The sequence below is a fragment of the Gopherus flavomarginatus genome, chromosome 17 (genome assembly GCF_025201925.1).
Source record: "Gopherus flavomarginatus isolate rGopFla2 chromosome 17, rGopFla2.mat.asm, whole genome shotgun sequence".
Lineage (NCBI taxonomy): Eukaryota > Metazoa > Chordata > Testudines > Testudinidae > Gopherus > Gopherus flavomarginatus.
The window spans coordinates 4,618,681-4,638,137 of NC_066633.1; the positions used below are offsets into that span (position 1 = coordinate 4,618,681).

Sequence of the window (19,457 nt, forward strand, 5' to 3'; positions counted from 1 at the left end):
CTTGCCTTGTTCTCTCACTGATAACACTGTGGAGGAGGGCAGAGTCTCACCCCTTGCAGACAATGGGCACACAGAGCTGGGCACAAACTGATTGTCACTGTGATCACTTTTTGTAGAAAAAAATGTGAGGTTTCCCAAAACGAAGTCAGTTTTGGCAAAACACTTGTCACTGTGAAAAGGGCACATTTCTGCAGCCATGACCACTCTCATTCTCTTCCCAGGCAAGACCCAAAGGTGCCCAATAAGAAGCTATGAGTGTTCGCAATGTGCGCATGGAAGGAGGAAGTGACATTGCCTCCTGCTTCCCTGCACAGAACCCAAGGGTCCTGCTTCTGCTCACTTGGATACCCCACTCCCTGATGGGCTGGTGTCCCAGGGCAGCCCCCCAGCTGAAAATGAGAACTACAACTCCCAGCAGCTACTGAGGGCATCTGCAATCTACAGGGCTCTGTGAATAGCTGTCTTTCATCACTAGAAGAAAGGACAATGCAAAACAGCCCGAGTGCTCCGATGGTACATTCCCCACCTACAGCAGTACCCTGTCTGCAACAGCGGAAAAGCATGTGGAGGGAAATGAGGGTTGTAGGGATACTGACCAGTAAGAATTGATGATTTTACAGAAGGCCAGCTCGCAGCACATTTTCAGGTTGCTCTGATGTTCAGGAAGGTCTGAGGATGAGCACTTACTGGGGTCCACCTCGCAATTTTCATCTGATTCATACAGAGCTTTGATGAATTCCCCTACAAAACAGAGAGAGAGAGAGAGAGAGAGAGAGAGGTGGTCTTTGGTGGCAAGGTAGAAAGGCATTGCACAAGCCCCAGTGTATAAGGGGTTAACCTAGACCCTGGCCTGTCACATGGGTGATAAAGAGTGGGACTGTAAGGCAAGAGAAGATATCTAGCGGGAAGGGCGAGGCTGGCTAAGAGCCTGCAAGGTGTCTGGGGATTCAGACCCACTGTTCTGAGTGGCTTATTTCTGTCTGGAATCCTTTGTTTATGGATCAATACTAGAAAACCTGGAGGAAAGGGACTGAAACCCTGGCTGGCGAGTGTCAGTCTCTTCTCCCGGCTGGCAGTTCTAGTGACGTGTCCTGAGGCAGTGACACGGAAATTCTGCTGTAATGCTGCTTTGCCAAAACACAACTTTCCTAGGGTGCTACTTGCCCTGATTTCCCCCAGGATGGTGCCAGTCTGGATAGATCATTCCCATGTGCTGCGCTAGCAGATGGGATGTTACCAAGTCCACACGTGCCAGGGCAATTTGTGAGGTCCGGACTCGGTAGCATGTCATTATGATCTCAGCTGACAGTGTTCCGATGCTAGAAATTGCGCCGGTGACAGGTTACGACATGGTCACAGGCCACAGGAGAAATGAGCAGTTGAAGTGGGAGATCCCAGAAGGAGTTTTACTGGTTGGTTGATTTAGAGCTAAACCACCAGGCAGTGTCACATCAAGGTCATTCTCCTCGCTTCCCTTCACTGATGTTTGCCAGTTGATCATTCATTACACTCCCTGTGTTACACGTTATGGGGCCTGACTCACCCCTCCCTCATACTTGCACCACCATTTCTACCCGTGCACAGTGGGCAGAACTATCGCCATTCAGACTGGGGGGTGTTTTACCCCCCAGCCGCCAACTTCTGCACAGGAATAGCTGACCACACAAGGAGTAAGGCAGTGGGAGAGTCAGACGCAGGACAGGCTCCAAGCGAAGTGGTGGAGACACAGGGGAAGGACGTTAATAGAGATAAGGCAGGATTTGGCTGCCTCTCTGCATCTCCAGGAGCTGCAGGACCAGGCTGCCAATCCGGACAGAACAAAGCTCCCTGGGAAGGTGTCCGGTTGGACTGGATATCCCAGGAGAACCACCTTCCCCAGCAGGCTGTGCTGCTCCCAGGTAGTGAAGATGGGTTTGCAGAAAGAATTGGTTTGAGTTCTGGGAAGAGGTTCAGTTTCCCTTTTCACCCCAATCCACTTGCCTATCCAACAATTGCTGACCACAGGCTCTTCCTTGGCCAGCTCCCTTATGTGCTTTCTCCCTTCTATTGCCTCAAAACAGGATTTAGTGATTTACCGGAGAGCCTGTCCCAGGTATTTTCCACTCAGCCGGCCAGCTTTTGAAACCTCTCCGTTTGCTCCAAGTGATGCCTGCTGCGATATCCTGCCCCATTAAAGCAGGCAATATGCACTATTGTGTTACCCTGCCACACAAAGATGAATTGTTTCCTTCATCAAATATCTACCGACAATCCGCACCCCAAACAGTGAACAACTGCTGCAGCTTTCCCCTGCACCAGCCTGGAGCAGTGGGAATATTTGCAATCTAGCCCTGGAAATTCTAGCCCTTCATTAAACTTCTGACTTCTTAGCATTTTTAAAAGTAATCAGCTTACAGACTTACCTTCAGCCAGAAATCATTAGAACGTAGAAACAAATAATATCCCTTTTTAAAAACTCTCCTAAGGTCTGCTGGTTTGATTGAATTTGCCTGAAAACCCCTGGTCTCCATCCCTACTATTTTTAATCTGGTACTTCTGCTTTTTGGCATTAACAATCACCTCCCTCCTAATGTTATATGACCCTATTGCCGGGATCTTGCCATGAATTTACCATGAATGAGAAGGAAATTAACAGCTAGATAAACAGGGATAATGTATGGATGTGCATCAGATCAGACAATGGATCCAGCAAGCCCTCTATTGCGTCTCTGGCTGAGTCTAGTACATTATGCTTCAGAGGAAGGCAATTCATCCCCCACCTTTCCCCAACAGCACCTGACCATTGTGCAGTGCTGCCCAGGCGGGACTTCACACGGACCTTCCAAAGTTGATCAGCTTTTGCCCTGAAGCAGAAGCCATAATTATCTTGATTTGTGGCAGTGTAGCTGTTGTTTGAGTCAAAGTTATCCAGCCCTTTTTAAAACCGGTATGAAGAGTTTCTGACAATCTGGAATATAACGGTCATAACACAAATTTGTGAGCTCTCATCAGATCCATTAGTGATCAGGGGAAAATCAGACTGGGGTCACTGATTTGCTGTCTAGGTGGAAGGATCCAATAAGGCCTGTGAGACACTGCGAACGCACGTCTGGGGAGCCAGGATGCTATGGCAGAAGACCTGGTGCATAACATGATTTAAAAGTATTAATGTGCTTTCTCCTCTGAAAGCAGATTAAAGAGCTAAGATTAGATAACTCAGCAGTGACCTCAAGGTGGCCCCACAGAGCTGTAAAGTATGGCCCTCTGCTGTCACTTTGGGGCAGCCCACACAGACTACATGCTTCAGCATCTGATGCTCCATCTGGATCCAAGTGGCCTGACTGCATTGCATGCTGGGATTTGTAGTCCCACAGGCTGCATCCCCACACTAATTTGCAATCTGCTCTGTTCTATGCAATATACACACAGACCATAAGCTCCTGACAAACTGCCAGAGCAGCCCTCTGCTGGGTAAAGTTTTGATGCCCCTGATATAACTGAAGGCAGGCAGTGCTGAGTTCATGTTCCTTCCATAACGGAGAACACAAGGGACCGCAGAGATTAAGGAGTTTCGTGGGGTAGATCCAACCACCCCACCCCTTCTCCTGCCTGCACATACCTAAGGCATCCTGTAAGTACTTCTGCCCCACCAGCTTCAGGTACTCCTCGATGGCTTTCGTGGCCAGCGTGTTCTCTCGGAAAATGAGGTGCTCATTTTCACCACAGCGGTCAACTTCGGACATCATCAGGTCAGTCAAGAAATCCTGAAAGGGAAAGTCCATTGTGGGTTATCACTTACTGACCCGTGCGTCATTTAGCAGAGAACACACTGATCCTCCTTCTCCAGGGGGCCAGACCATGAAGCCCTCTAGCTTCTCCTGCATGTATCAGTCACTTCTTTACTAACCCTGCCCCTTCTCTGGCTCCCCCGCAACTCCTAACAAAGGAGACAAGCAGTACAATACATCTCTGAAGAGTTATTATTTAGCTATCTGGAAAATAAGCCATTCTAGCCCTTAGACATTTTCAACACTACCACCACCGTCGTCTTCACTGCGGGCCCGCTTTTTAAAGGGGTCTCAAGCCAGCCTCCTGGTTTTTTGGGGCACAATTTTGTCCACCCTGTTAACTGCAGCTGCATTTAGACATCTAACTACAATGGCAGAAAAACAGCTAGACAATGTTCAAATGCCATTTGTTGTGCCCCCAATTAATAGCTGAAAATCAAGCCCAAAATATGCACCAGGATACTTCAATGTCATATTTACTCTAGTATTTAGGCAAATAAACAGTACTGCCACATTCCCGCTGATGGACTCGTTTCCAGTTTGATGTGCATGGTATCCAACTGCTCATTAATCTCTATGCTGCCCAGCAATGTGCCTGGTGAGTGGGGGCAAAACACGCTGCCAGCACTGCCCTCTGCATCAGTGAGGGCTGACCTTTACTTGCCAAGTCTAACAGCACATCCGCACTCCAAAGAGCACCACTGTGTTTGCTAGAATGAAGGGGTTAATGGGGGAAGGCAGGAGGATCACCTGATTCCCCATGTGCCCAGCTGAAAAGCCATTGGGCGGCATAGTATTCAGTTGGCACTAGCTCTGAGTGCAGGTTAAATATTGCACAGTTTTAAATGCTAAGAACACCTGCGCATACTGTTATCTGCATTGCTAATAACATGTTTGCTCTGGAATTCTGTTTAAGCCTCCAGGACTGCTCTGGGTACTGAAAGGTGTCTTGCCCCTTCCCAGCACTTTGACATTCATTTGGAGGGCAGAAGGGAAATCAGCTGCCAGATACTGTGTGAATTACCCACATTAAACTTCTGACTGTTGTCTCCTGCAGGAAAGAGAGAGAGAGAGAGAAATGCTGACAGGTAAATTTACTTATACAGCTGAAGACAGTTTTTTAAACTGCCTTCGACTAAAACAAAATCTTGTGCTTGGTGATAACTCTTCACAGAGATAATGAAATTCTCCTTCCTTCGGCTTCCATAACTATCTGTAAAACACACAACCTGTTGGCTGGGGCATGAATCATGGAAGGCAATGCCCATCTCCAAGCCTCGTGCTGTCATTCCCCAAATAAATGTGGGCCAGCAAGGTACCTGCATAGCTTGGAAGAACCTCATGGTTTCTCATGTCCATGAATCTGCCCCACCCGGCTATCATGGGCATAGCAGAACAACGTCAAGGAAGGCAAATGAGTCTGGGCCACACTGTTTTCTCCCCTTCGACAAAGTAATGACTCATTCACCTTCCCCTTTTACAGAAACCAACACTGCAGACATGGGACAGACATGCTGGGGTATCCCAGGATTAAACTAATAAGCAGCACGTTCCAGGAAGACCTCCAGTCTTAATTCTGAAGATTTTCAAAGAGATGGGATCTGAATAGATTTTCTTCACTTTGGGGACCCACGAAATCCAGTCAAACCCTAACATCAGCCATCTGACTCCAAGACCATGCCAGATTTTCTCTCAAAGAGGCAGCATTGATCTTGGGAGAGGGGTGGTCCCTGGGAATCAGTTTTCCATTAGTGAGAAGGAGGTGTTTCCGATTATGAGTGTGTACAGTGTAACACTTGATACTCCAAGGCTCAGGCCAGATAATCTGACTGGGGTCTCAGAATCTGTCTCTGGAGACTTTGGAGGTTTTGTTTGATCCCACCCCCACACACTTTCCAGTAAGACATCACTGATGTCCAGACAGGGGAGGAAGGACGTACTCTTCAAGATAACTAAGTAATATAACGATGGCAGATTGACAGCCCTGGAGCCTGTCATCCTCCAGCCACACAATGGACACTCACAGGCATAATAGTACAGGCTTCCCTCATCCGCTGTCCTGCCAGCCTGCGGGTGAGACAGTCATTCAGGTTCCACGCCCTGACTGTGGCTGCTCAGGCTGCCTTCAAGGGGGCAGTTGGTTCTAGTCTGGATGTTTATTTTGGATGTGGACACCTGTCTACAAGGAGCTGAATTAAGACACATCAACTCATCTCACATAGGCCAAATGGGGATAAATTTCAATCGCTTTCCAACCTGTGTTGAATTTGAACTGGTTACCTACAAGCAAAGGAATTATTGAAGTGATACATGGCCCATTCCATTCCCAAGCGACTTCATTCTTTACCGACACTGTATTATTGTGCCTCTTTCATGGAAAAAAAGAAAAATCCAGACGGTTTACAGTACATTCTGCACTAAAAAAGAGGAAGAAAGATTGATAGGGACTGTGAAGCACTGCGAGGTCTGGTTCCTCAGCACAAACTGACAGCTGTAGTGCAGCTCCCTGTCGTGATTGATGGCCACTGCTTTGCTCTCCCCTTGTTAGGAAGATTAGACATATTTACAGTAAGAGGAAATAAAGTGATACCCAGTCGTATTTTAACATCCACCTCCATCCTTCCAAACACCTTGTCCAAAAGCAAGGCTCATGTGCCAACCGCGATCAATAGGAGCAGCAATTCTGATCAGCACGTAAGACCAATACTACTGCTAGTCCTGATTGCAGCTCAAGAATTAGTCTAACTGGTCTTTAGTGATGCCTGGGAACAGAACTAAATGCCAATCTTCCATTGCACATGAGATGCAGAGTCAGTGCCCCACAAGGGAAACACTGAATCCAGGAGTCCGCATAACTCCAGCTGGGACAGTACCACATCATCCGAATGCCTATGTGGTCTGTCCTGCATTAAAGAAAGTATGTGCAATAATATGAGCAATAATAATAATGCTCCTTTGCATCTTCTAGGTGTTTGGCAGGTACCTTCTCAGTTCCTGCAACTGCTGACTCCTTTTAAAATGAACTAACATTTCATTGAAATAAAAACAAAAGCCCAGCAGGACATAAACACACAACAGGGCGCGTGAAGAGAACATGTGGCGCTGAATCATATACCAGTCTCGGTGCAGCTGTGTAGGCTATGAACCATGCAGGTACAGAATCAATGTTCATTACGTAAATTCCCTGCCCCGCCCTGCTACCCATTCTGTCAGGAGGCCTTCAGATCCCATTTTGCTAAGTGATGCATCGACATAGGCACTTGATATGTTCCATTTACTTTTCCCTAACATTTCAGCAGAGGCATTGACATGATTCAAACATACAGTCTTTGGAGTATGAATGTACAGCTGCGCTTGATGAATTACAGGGCAGGCTGACACAGCTCCAGTGCCAGAATGGGAAAGATCTTAGCAGCACTGGCAGTTTAATTTACAAACATGGGTGTAATCAGCTGAGGTGCATAACACTTTCCTGTCTGGAAAAGTCCGATAGGATTTGATAGGGATGCAATCAAGTGGGCTCTAAAGAAACTCTGGAGACCGACAGAAAGCAACAGAGAACAGGAGCCTTCCTTCAGAATTCTGAAGCCATCCTGTAGAATGTAACAAAGAACAATGTAACTGCCAGATCACTCTATAGGTTGGTTTCAAACTCCTGTAGGATGTTCCCATAAAGGTTACAGACAGGCATAATGGGAAAGCAAAGCCATCAGGGCAGGTTGAAGAGCAGTCTGTAATGAGGAGGGCTTCATTGTACACACAGGGGCATGCATGGCTGCTGCACAGCTGTGCCCAAGTACCCTGGCCAATTTCACAAGTCAGCTGGATGTGACTTACACAGGCCTGGCGTTCACAGGGCTGGGACCGACGTGCCAGCAGAGCCTTCCCTGCACAGGAGCCTCGATAATGAAAGACAAGCTTTTAAAAATAAAAAAAAGAAGTCATTCAGATTATTTCTCTAGACAGAGAATCTCTCCGCTTGTGGGCCCAGAAAGCTCCATAATTCTCTGGCAACCAAGCAGGCATGAATTTCCCTCCCCTTGCTGTTTTCTCTGCCTTCTTCCCCTTTTATCAGAGGAGCTGGAAAGTAACTTTAAACCCCCTGCTCAAATCCCTTTTGCTGCTATCTGTGTAACTCTATCACCTTTATCTTCCTGGGTTTCTCCTGTGTATGTTTCAATTCCAAGCAGCAGCTCAGGCTGACACAAGGTGCTGATTCTTAATTAGCAGCCGCTGACCTTGGCTTTGCCTGATACTCTTTCCTGTCACTTTCCCAACATATTAATTATCTCAGGACCATTGAGTTTTAGAGTTTCTCTTAGCCAAGTGTTGGCATTTTTTCTTTTTTTTGGTCAATTGAGGACTTGGCTGAGAGCTGGAACAACTCCTGGCCACAGGGCAGCAAGACCAAAACCCAGGCTGAGCGCGGAGTTTTGATACAAAAGCAAAACTTGGGTCGGGGGCTGAGATGTATGGACCAAAGGCCTGACCAGAAATCAAGTGAATTTTGGTGGCTTCAGCCCAGTTATAGGACTCCTTAGAATCCACAACTTAATGCAAAACTCTGAGTGTGAGTGGCCCAACATAAAGAAAGCTGAGAAGAGAGTCCCATGACATGCCTGCTCTGGTCATTATTACAACCTGCCCTCCAGCAGCTTGGCCCTGTGCAGAGACATGAGAAGTCAAAATCCTTGATTATGGCAACTACATTTTAAGTCAGGAGTTCAGCCAGTGACAGTGGGGAGCTGGATGGGGAATCCTGACATTGTTATTTAACAGCTAAACCACACCCCTGCTGCCATGGAACTAAAACACAGACCCTTAAGTTCCCAAGCACGGTCTTCTGACCCATTTACTTGCCTCTGCCCGGCCCAATTTGGGTTAGCAAATGCCTGAGAAAGGGCTGTTCGGAGAATCTCACAGCAGCTTGTTTCTAGCTGTCCAGCTCAACCCTGAGGAGGGTGATGAAGCTCTGGAATGGGTTATTTAGGGAGGTGGTGGAATCTCCATCCTTAGAGGTTTACAAAGCCCTGGCTGGGATGATTTAGCTGGGGTTGGTCCTGCTTTGAGCAGGGGGTTGTACTAGATGATCTCCAGAGCGAGGGGACTGGTGGGAGGAAGGGGACTGGGAAATTACGTGTAATGCACAGTGAGATCTTCTTGGGAGAGAGGCACCAGCAGCCCTAGGTGGTACAGTGCTGCTCCCCCGCAGGTAGCCGTGTGGCTGTGGTTCACCAGGATGGGATGGAATGAGCCGCTTCCCAGGGAAAGAGCATGAGGGAGTGCATGAGACAGGAGATGGAGGGGAGCGAGCGGCCTGGCGAGGCCTTGTGGTAGTGCATTTGTGACAGCATGTGGGCCCTGATGTTCTAACCTAGGCATGAGGGTCGGGTTGCACCTGCCTCAGGCGGGAGGCTGCGAACCCCAAAATAAAACTCTGATCATAAATAACAAGCAAGTTTATAGGCAAATGTGGTGCATGCCTCTGTGGCTTTAGAACAGTGGTTCTTAAGCCAAGGGCCACATGCGACCCAATTAGCACACAGCTGTGGCCAGCTCAGCTGTCTGCTAAAGGCCAGCCTGCATGCTGGGGTCTGCCAGGTTCCCAGGCTGCCCTGCAGCCCAGCGCGGCGGGGGTGGGGCTGCCAGCCGGCCCCACATTGTGCAGTCTGGGGCAGCCGCGCGGCAGGGGTTCAGGGCGGGCAGGCAGCCAGCCAGCCCCGCATGGAGAGGATCCGGGGTCAGGGTCCGGGCTGCCACTGCCCTGCCACCTGGCCCCTTTGGCCCAGGTAACACACTGTAATAAGTTGAGAACCACTGCTTTAGAACATTGGTCAGAAAGAGTTCACAGTCTCAGCCAGAGCTGAGGCACCTGGTACGTCCAGTGACAGCTTCGACAGGGGTTGGAGGGAAGTGTCTTGTTTTATCTGAACCAGTTTGCCTGGCCCTAATTCTGAACAGCTGCTGCCCATTTTCCCTGCTCTTCCTTCCAATGTCCATGTCTCCACCCCGCTGGACTGGGGCAGAGAGGGGGCAATATGCTCTATCTATGATCTTAAAAGAGAATTGGATACATTCATGGAGGTTAAGTCCATTAATGGCTATTAGCCAGGATGCGTAAGGAATGGTATCCCTAGCCTCTGTTTGTCAGAGGGTGGAGACGGATTGCAGGAGAGAGATCACTTGATCATTACCTGTTAGGTTCACTCTCTCTGAGACACCTGCTATTGGTCACTGTCAATAGACAGGATACTGGGCTAGATGGACCTTCGGTCTGACCCAGTCTGGCCATTCTTATGTTCTTACCTGGAAATCCAAACTCAAGTGGTTAGTTGCTCCTTGACAACAGACAGGCTGGGCCCACAAGTCCCATTACATGCAACTGGGCCAGCAGCTAACTATTGGCCCTGAACTTTGGAGAACTGATTGAAAAGTCCACCCCTCAGAAAGACAATTCTTCATCACAGATGTCAGCAGGAGTGAGAAAGCACATTAATTGCTAAGCTCAAACAAACACACAAAAAATAATGGGAAGAAAAAGCTTCTTCACTAGAGACTAACCAGGAGAGGAGCAGGCAGCTAATTCATTCAATCAATAATTCTGACACTCCTTGCCCCCAGGTTGTCTTTCTGCACCACAATGGTTATGCTTAAACCTGCGTCTGCCCTGGAGAATGTAAACAGTATTGAGAGACAAACGCATCCTGTGTTTCAAGTATTGGACTGAGGGTCGTGACAGACAGCTTGTAATTTTCATCAACAGATTTGCCAATGTCAAACGTGAATAAAACTCTGTAATAAAATCACTTCAGAAAAACAAACAAACCAACCAACCAACCCCCCACCCATGCTGCAAAGGGGCAGGAAGCCTTTCCACTTGATTTAATAAGCCTGGATACATGCTCTCCCACATGCCTTTTGTGCCCCCCGGCCCCCTCGCCCACACTCCCATGCATGGATGCTCTTCCCTCCAACCTGTGCTGACAGGTGCACTCCTGCCTGAATGGATCAGTAAGGCCCCAGTCCTCTGGAAAAGTCCCAGTAGGATTTAATAGGGATGAAACCAGTAGGGCTTTACAGACATTTCTCTAAAAGTCTATAGAAGTTAACAAGGAATAAGACCCTTTCTAAATGGTTCTGGAGCCGTTCTATACAATTCTGTAGCCGGAGTGTCATTCTCTACTCAGTTACATGGGCTGTTTCCATAAGGGACAGCCCACATCTAAGCTCCAACATGTCTGTCTGTACATATACATCCTTCTACGCTTCCTGGGGCACATCTCCATGTCTGCTGCACCCCTCTGGACGTAAACACACAGCCAGCCAGCTCTTCGGCACAAGGAAAGCACAAGGTGATACAAGGCACGTTTCTTTGGGTGAGGCAATGAGCAAAAGAGTGAAGAGCAGCATTTCCTAGTAAGGAAAGGCCTTTCCAGAGGCGTAACAGGCAGCAAAGGTCTGGGACCACGAATCCTGCTCAGATTGTACTTGGAGCATTTTATAACCTCGCCAACCTGGAGAATGTTTACACAAGATCTATCCTGCATCTTTCAGGGAAACATTCACAGCTGGAGGCACAAGGGGTTTATTTAGCCGGCATTAATGAGAGCTGCAGAGCTACGCCCCCCATACCTGCTGCTCTGAACTGCACTCCCCCTTGTGCTGGAGTAGCTAACATCATCACCGACTGTTGGGCAGATTAATTTTGAAATGACAAGGTTCTGCACATCACAAGCCTGACTAATAGGACTGACTTAACCTTAAGAGGATTGAACTGATAAGGGTAATGAGATTACTAGCTATCCCAAAGACTGGCCCCAGAGTCCGGCCATACTCTTTGTGGGGGGGGGGAGGAGGGTGGGGTGGGGCAGGAGTTGTGCTAAGGGTTGGCAGGGCTGGATCACACGTATGCTGAGAGAGACAAGGCAGGGGAGGTAATAGCTTTTATTGGACCCAGTTCTGTTGGTGAGAGAGACAAGCCTTCCAGCTTACACAGAGCCCCTCATCAGGTCTGGAAAAGGGACCTATGTATGTGTCCTGTCAGAAGTCCCTGAAATTCAGTGTTTTAGTAGCAGGATAACAAGATGCCCTTTGATTATAGATGCCTGTTTGGGAAATAGCTGTGCTGTGGCAGAACTTCCTGACGAAACCCAACCACCACCACCGTTTTGCACAAATAAAAAAATACATCAAAAATAGTACAAATGGCAGATTTTGCGGCGGGGGCAAGGTGTAGTAGTTACACCTGTGGAATCAGTGCCAGCCCCTCCACAATGAAAAGCCTGGGGCTGGACACTGGCATGCTCACTATTACCAGGTGTGAAGAAAACACACCACCCACCTGGCATTCTTTTATCCTGTGTTTCTCAAGGACTGGTCCGTGGACCGGCGCTGGTCCCTGAAATCTCCCTGTAACAGTTTAGGAAGGCAGCAAGCTGCTCCCTGGTATCCAAAAGGTTGAGTAACACTGCAAACCCACGTCATTCATTGTTCAGGGAATACAGTTGCTGTCAGGGTATATTTTTAAATTAAACAGTATGGAGTCCAGCACTTCTGAGCAAAGCACTGTGTCTCCGGATATTCATGATCACGCATACAAAATTGGATCAGTGTGTGATGGAAGAAGCTGAGTTTGGAGAAGGAAAACATATTCCAGTTCAGTTCTAGGCTTACACTACATGACAGCAAAACATTTGATTTTTAAAACATATTGGCAGTTTACTGAGTGTCCCTTAAATATATTTAAAAATACCGTGTAAACTAAAGCAGCCAGCTGAAACTGTAAACTAAAAAACATGTACAAGACAAAGGCCAACAGAGATGTTCTGGCAGCAGCTGGGCTCTCAAGCAATGAACAGCCCCAAGAACACAGTTAAGTGGAATCAAAGTTCTTTTCACAGCACAACATGAAGCCAGTAATACCTTGTTAAAGCTCCGTATATGCAATAGCCATGAAATAATGGCCTGCGTTGTGCCAGTAGCCTACCTGAGCCCAGTGACTGTGCCAGAGCCAAATGGCTTTCAGAACTGACCCTTCAAGTGACAGTTCTGGGAAAACAGACAAGGAAAATGCACAGAGGTAGAACTGTTCCAAGATCGACATCTTGGAAGGGACATACCCTGGCCTGCAGCGCTACAGAACACCAGCAGAAGAGCGAGCGCTGCTCCTTGACATGTCTTTTTGGGGACTAGATAACCATCGAAGTAAGCCAGAAACAGAACCTCACCTATGAAGCCCTTCATCTATCAGAACTGGGGGAAAGGCAGCAGGCCCATGATTTTGGTTCCATGTTCCAAGCTGATAGAGGCTAATTTTCCAGCTTCTGTTTGGATGTGGCCAGTGTCTTCTGAAATGATGGTGGCTATCTTGTAAGAACAGCTGTTCTCTCAAGAGTTCTGCTATCTTGGCCAATGCTCATGAGATTTTGGTGCTTTTGATTCAGCCTCACAACCAAACCCTGGGCTTTAGTCTAAATCTAACATGGATCCAGATCCTCAGACTGCCTCTGGTCTCATTCCTACCAGTGAGATGGGATTGAATTTGTGAGATAAGCACCTGTTTCTCCTACCCCATACCATGAAGGCCCACAGTGAATGAACAGCGGATTTCCCTGGGGATCTATACTTGCTTCAATGCTCCTTAACATGTATACAGCTGACTTACCTCCCACCTTGGCAATGAAGTTCGTAAATGCTGATGATCTCTGCCTGGTAATAGCTATGAGGAGCTGGAGACCTGCCTGACCCTGACACCTTTGCCAAGTACTTTTCAAAGTGGCAACTTAACCTATACATACTAAAGACAGTGCCATCCATCTTGCCTACTGGTTAGCTCATTGACAGCGGCAGGTTGTTCTGAGCAACCAGCCAACCGTTTTTGAACTGCACTCTACTTATTTGGGGATAAAGCTTGACAGCTCTCTGTCCTTTCAACAACACATTGAGAAGACGAGCCACAAACTAGCTGAGAGTCACACTCCTCTGCAGGCTTGCCAGCAACTCACGGGATGCTAGTTCTGCAATCCTATGGACATCGATCAATGCCTTGGTTTCTCCACCTGCTGATTACTGTGCAACAGCATGGGGCTCCAGTCGTCATTGTGGCAAGTTGGACTCACTGATTAACTCTGCCCTTCATATCATTACTGGCGTGACCTGGACAACTCCAGTCTCCAGTCTTCCAGCCCTGGCTGTCATTGGTCCCCTAGTGATTGGGCGTGAAAGCAAGGTCCTGGCTGCATTACCGTGCACAGCCAATGATCAAGACAGCGTACTTCACAATTTCACCTGAAAGCCACGCCAACACCACCAGAGAAAGTCAAGCTGTCCCTTTTCTGAAATAGCTGACCCTGTCAGACAGCACGTCAGACACAGTCTTTCTAAGGAGCAGCAGCAGCAGGTGATGTGGGACTAAATTTTGGATCGATGGCTCATTTCTTGGCAGATAGACAAAGCAGATCTAGGTCCCTTAGTCTCGCCAGCTCAGTTCTCACGTGCCCCTCTGAACAACCACATGAACCAAAAGATCCTTCCTCGCTACAAGAGGGTACGTTGGGTTTTAACTTACATCTTCACTGTTGGGTTTCTTTAGCACCTTGCCCTGCCCTGTGGAGCTCAAGAACAAAGAGTATGCCATCTGGTCAAGGACTGCTCTCTTTCTCACTGGGATGGTGGATGGAGGTCCTGATGTGGCCATCATAGAGTGGCTTCAGCACTGACCAAGCATCCAATTCATTGTTTATGCTGTCAGAAGCCATGCACCAGAAGACTATAAAGGCAGGATAAAAACGCAGAACAAACAGAAGCCGCATTGCAGCACAACCCCGGCCCCCGCCCCGCCAGTGCAGGAAACCTGCATGAATGCTCTGGACAGATTCACAATTTTCTTGGGCACCTGGGGCAGTGTCTCAGACTAAGAAATTGCCTTGGGATGAGCCTACCTTCTTCCCATCAGTTGTATGCGCTCTAGCCCTCCAGGGAGCTAGGACTGCTCCACAACGCAAGCCTGAGACACAGCAATCTCTATCATGGGTTAGAGCAGCCACTGCAGAATGGGAGACAGGCAGCAGCGGTCAGCAGTCAGCAGGGGGACTCCTTGGTTCTGGCATGACCAAGTCCCAGCTGCCTACAAGACTGGTGGGATCAACTACTGGTATCTCCAGATGACTGCATGGGGAATACAACTTGACTTGCAGCTAGTGCAGCCCTATAAAGATCAATGAACTGATGTCTCCCCTCAGTGAACACCACAAGGAGACAGAGATGCAGTGCACAGGGGCTCCCATCCGGTGCCAGTGGAATAAACAGATTACCCACCTGGCCCCCTCGTCAAACACATGCACAAGCAGCTCTGCCACAGCTCAGGGCGTCCCCCATCCGTGAAAGATGCCATTCCCCACCACCTTGGCAGTCACTGCCCGTTCACTAGGCTCATCTCATTTACCATACAGCTCCCTGCAAGGCAAGTGGCAATTAAAAAGGTCATATTGGTAATTGCTCAATTACATAGCTTAATAGGTTCCCTGCAAAATGCACACGTACTGGAAGGCGATCTTTCAGTCGGAAGTGACAGTTGCATTGCTTTGTGGGTTTGTTAGACTGCAGTGTCATACTATGCTTTGCATATGGAACAGACACATGCGTATTATGGGTGTATTACTCTACGCTTGGATGGATCATGTGCTTATCTAACGGCCCGGCACAGCCAGAGGCTGTGACCTTTAGGGCACATTCAAGGCCTGGCTGTTTTCTCAGGCCTTTGCCGGAGTGACCATTACACAATGCATTTGGCTTGTGTTAGCAGGCTAGTCTTTGTACAATCACTTGGAAGAGGCGTGTTATTACTCGTATACACTGACATAACACCAGCGCTGGGCATAGACCTTTACAGTAATAGCTGACCCAGTCCCTGCCCCAGAGAGCTTTCAGTCTAAGTTACACAAGCTAGGACACAGAGACAAAGGGAGGCAACAGGAAAAAGATAAAGCCAACAGCATGTCTGGTGAGTTCACAAGTCAATCGTGAGAGCTGGGGAATTTCCAAAGGGAGACTGTGGTCAGCACAGGGGAGGAGCAGGCAGTACAGGGGGCAGGTGGTGAGAAAATGAGGCATATGGAGGAGGAAAGAGATTGTTCTACACCAGTGGGTCTCAACCAAAGGTACCTGGAGGGACTCCGAGGCGGTACATCAAGTCATCTAAAGATTTGCCTAGTTTTACCACAGGCTACATAGAAAGCACTAGTGAAGTCAGTACAAACTAAAAGTTCATACAATGACTTGTTTATACTGCTCTATGTACTATACACTGAAAAGTAGGTACAATATTTATACTGAAATTGATTTATTTTATAATTATATGGGAAAATGAGAAAGTCAGCAACTTGCCAATAAGAGTAAGCTGTGACACTTCTGTATTTTTACATCTGATTTTGTAAGCAAGTGGTTTTTAAGTGAGGTGGAACTTGGGGTACACAAGACAAATCAGACTCCTAGAAGAGGGACAGAAGTCTGGGAAGGTTGAAAGCCGCTGTCCTAGACACAAGGAGCAGTACAATACAAGGGACAATGACAGCAACAAGGCAAGATGACAGAGAAGCTGGAACAGGGACTGACCTGTTCTGGGTTTGTGTAGCACCCACCACAATGGGGCCCAGACCCATGCCTGGTGCTCCCACAATACATATAAACAATAGTGAGTGACGCGGGGGGAGAGCTGTGCAGAGCCCTGGGAAAAGGACAACATATGGAACCCAGGAGTCCTGACTCCTAATCCCTACTTCTAACTTCTTGGAATCTGCATTGACCGTGGTCATTTCACACAAGCCCTGGCAAGCAAGGTAGTGGACTCCTTTTCCTTTGAAACTTCAGGGGTCGTCCAGTGAGGACTTTAAAACCAGAGTCTCAACAATTTCCAGGTCTCTCGGGGGAGTGGGTGGGGGCATTCGTAACTTCCATCCATGGTACTGAAAGGATCAGTGTGTGGGCAACTCTAGCAATGACCTAGCTTATGGCAATGAAGAGACCAATTGAAGGAATATTGTGTTAAGATGCCAAATGACTATTCAACCCACAGGTGCTTAGTTGTATAGTCTAAAACACCGCCCTCCAGCAGGAGGCAGCAGTGCATGAACAGAACTCACTGGTGAGAGGGGAATGGCTCTTACAGGAATGGTTTAGAAATGCCCACATTTGTAACACGCAACACTGGAAAAACCCAGTAGTGCTTTGGAGCTGCCACTCACCCTCTCGCCTCCTTTTCCGGAGAAAACGGGGCGGCGGGGTTGGGGCTCAGAAAACCAATTAAAAGGCATAATTAACTTGACTATGGCTGCTATAAAAATATTATCAAATAGATAAACTCTTCGGGGGGGGGGGCAATTATATGGCTGCTGCCAGTTACACACATGCTAGTGAAGCGGCATCCTAGGGCTGGGAACAGCACTGCTGCTTTGCAATCTGAACAGCCTCCCTAAGAAGAGGACCCCAGGGCATATTCCAAGAAAAACAGCCAGCTCTGTGTGATATGTCCTACCCTCTTGAGCTGCCATCCCGCACCCCAGGGCTCTGTCCTGGGATCCCAGCGCTTCCCTGGGCTGCTGAGCTTCATTCAGGAGACACAGGCTCCTGCTGCCCTCCATGTCATTCACTGCACAGCACTGTGCAGGCAAAGCTACATGAGGTCCAAACTACCACACTGCTGGGTGGCTCTGGCCAAACCCACATGGGCCAGGAGGGGAGAGGATGGGGCACGAGTTGCAATATGTTGATAGCAGAACGTTTTCTTTCACTCCAGCATTGCCAGTGCCAGTAACTGAGGGAGAGAGCAGGGAGCTTCCAGCAGGCTGGTACAGGAGGGAAGTAAATACTTCTGCTTCAGAGAGGCAAATCCTCACAGAACAAACAAAGAAGCAGCCATGTTTACCCCTCATCCCTTCACAGCCTGGGAAATACTGATTTCACATAAACAGCCAGTTAGAGCTTAGTCAGGTGTTTTTTGTTCTACCATCCATCTGGGGAAGAGAGTTTTCATCTGTTAACACATTTATAGAACTGGCTCAAATATTTTTAAGATGGGCCAGTAATGAATTTAGGCATTGAGACGATTGGGCTGCAGGTTTAAAAACAATCAGAGAGTAACAGCTGCATTTCTGATCACGATTATGCACCTTTCCATACTGCCTTTCCTCTGAGGATCTCAAAGCACATTACAAAGATTACATCTCACAACATCCCATTAGAAGACATTATATTTGCTTTACAGATGGGGAAACTGAGGCACATAGCAAGTCAATAGGGGGGCCAATAACCAAATCCAGAAGCCCCAGCTCTCAAATCTTGTGTAACCACAAGCCCATGCCTCCTCTTCAGAGAAACAACAGTGCCACTTTCAGGCTAATCTTTTCACAAATATAAAAAAAGTCAAGAAACCTGCACCCACCACCGGAGCACATTTAGGTCTGGATATTTTTCAGACTTTCCAGTGGGCCGGAGCAGCTCCCTAAACCTAGATTCTTTGCTTTTAACTTTATCAAAATGCCTTTCCCTTTTTTCCCCAGCTCTCTGCCTTGGCTACTGGTCAGGGTTTTGCAGGCCCCTTGAACTCTCCAACCGCCTGCGGGAGACACTTTTCTTCCTCCTCAAACACCAACCCAAAGAAGCGCTGTCCTTGAGTTGGGGCAGGCTTGTTGTCTATATTTTCCACAGCCTAATCTGCAGCATGGGCACAGCTGTGTGGCCAGGCCCAGTCAGACACAGAGAAAATGGAGCGAGAGGAAAGGCAGGAACAAAAAGAGGATGAGATGAGGAATCTTTGCCACTACAGCTTGTTCTGGTGGTTCTCAGGCCTGAGTGTTAACAATCCCACCCCACCTCAACCCAGAGCCTCTTATGAAACAATGCTGCGGTGTCTACAGGAATGGTCCAAAATGCTACAGCTTTCCCTGAGGACCTGCAGTAATTTCACACCACATTGCTCTCTTTCTCCTACAGGGATAGGTCTACACAGCAGCTGGGAGGTGTAATTCCCAGCTCAGGAAAACCTATACGCCCTAGTGCTGCTCAAGCTAGTGCCTAAAAATAGCAGTGTGGCTCGTTGCCCTAATACAATTTTGCCCCAAGCCTGGGTGTGTGCTTGGGTGGCTGGCCTGAGCTGCTGCTTGTGTGTCACAGCCGCTGTGCTGTCTTTGGCAGACTGCGCAGGTCTAGTGCATGTCCGGCTAACCATGCTAGGAGGCGCCTGAAGGGAATTTAAGCACCAGGATAATATAGCAAAGAGAAGCATCTAAACTCTCGTACCTAGAACCCCAGCAGGCACTGACAGCAGAACTTCTGCCCGGAGCCTTTTCTCGGGAGTGGCACCAGCACCTCATCACCAGGTGGAGGGCCCCTTTATAACTATGTAGTGCAGGGGTCAGCAACCTTTCAGAAGTGGTGTGCCAAGTCTTCATTTATTCCCTGTAATTTAAGGTTTTGCGTGCCAGTAATACATTTTACATTTACGGGGGCCAGCGGATGGAACCCCAGACTGGCAGTGGGCTGAGTGGGGCTGGCGGCCAGGACACTAGGCCGGCAGCAGGCTGAGTGGGGCTGGCGGCTGGGACCCCAGGCCAGCAGCAGGCTGAGCCACTCAGCTCACTGCCGGTGTGGGGTTCTGTCTGCCGGCCCCTGCCAGCCGGGATCCCTGCTGCCAGC

At 48.4% G+C, this 19,457-nt stretch overlaps 1 protein-coding gene across 9 annotated transcripts in view; it reads right to left on the minus strand.

Moving 5' to 3' along the window:
• DAB2IP (DAB2 interacting protein) overlaps positions 1-19,457 on the minus strand; it is a 314,157-nt gene that overhangs the window by 35,766 nt on the left and 258,934 nt on the right. For all 9 annotated transcript variants that reach the window (XR_007770036.1, XM_050926821.1, XM_050926822.1 and 6 more), the window contains 2 exons: positions 3,599-3,743; positions 597-741 (listed from right to left, as the gene is read on the minus strand). Coding sequence is in view for 8 of the 9 variants with exons in the window: in XM_050926821.1 (XP_050782778.1) it covers positions 597-741; positions 3,599-3,743 (290 nt within the window). In the remaining variant the exon portion in view is untranslated. The remainder of the gene's footprint in view (positions 1-596; positions 742-3,598; positions 3,744-19,457) is intronic.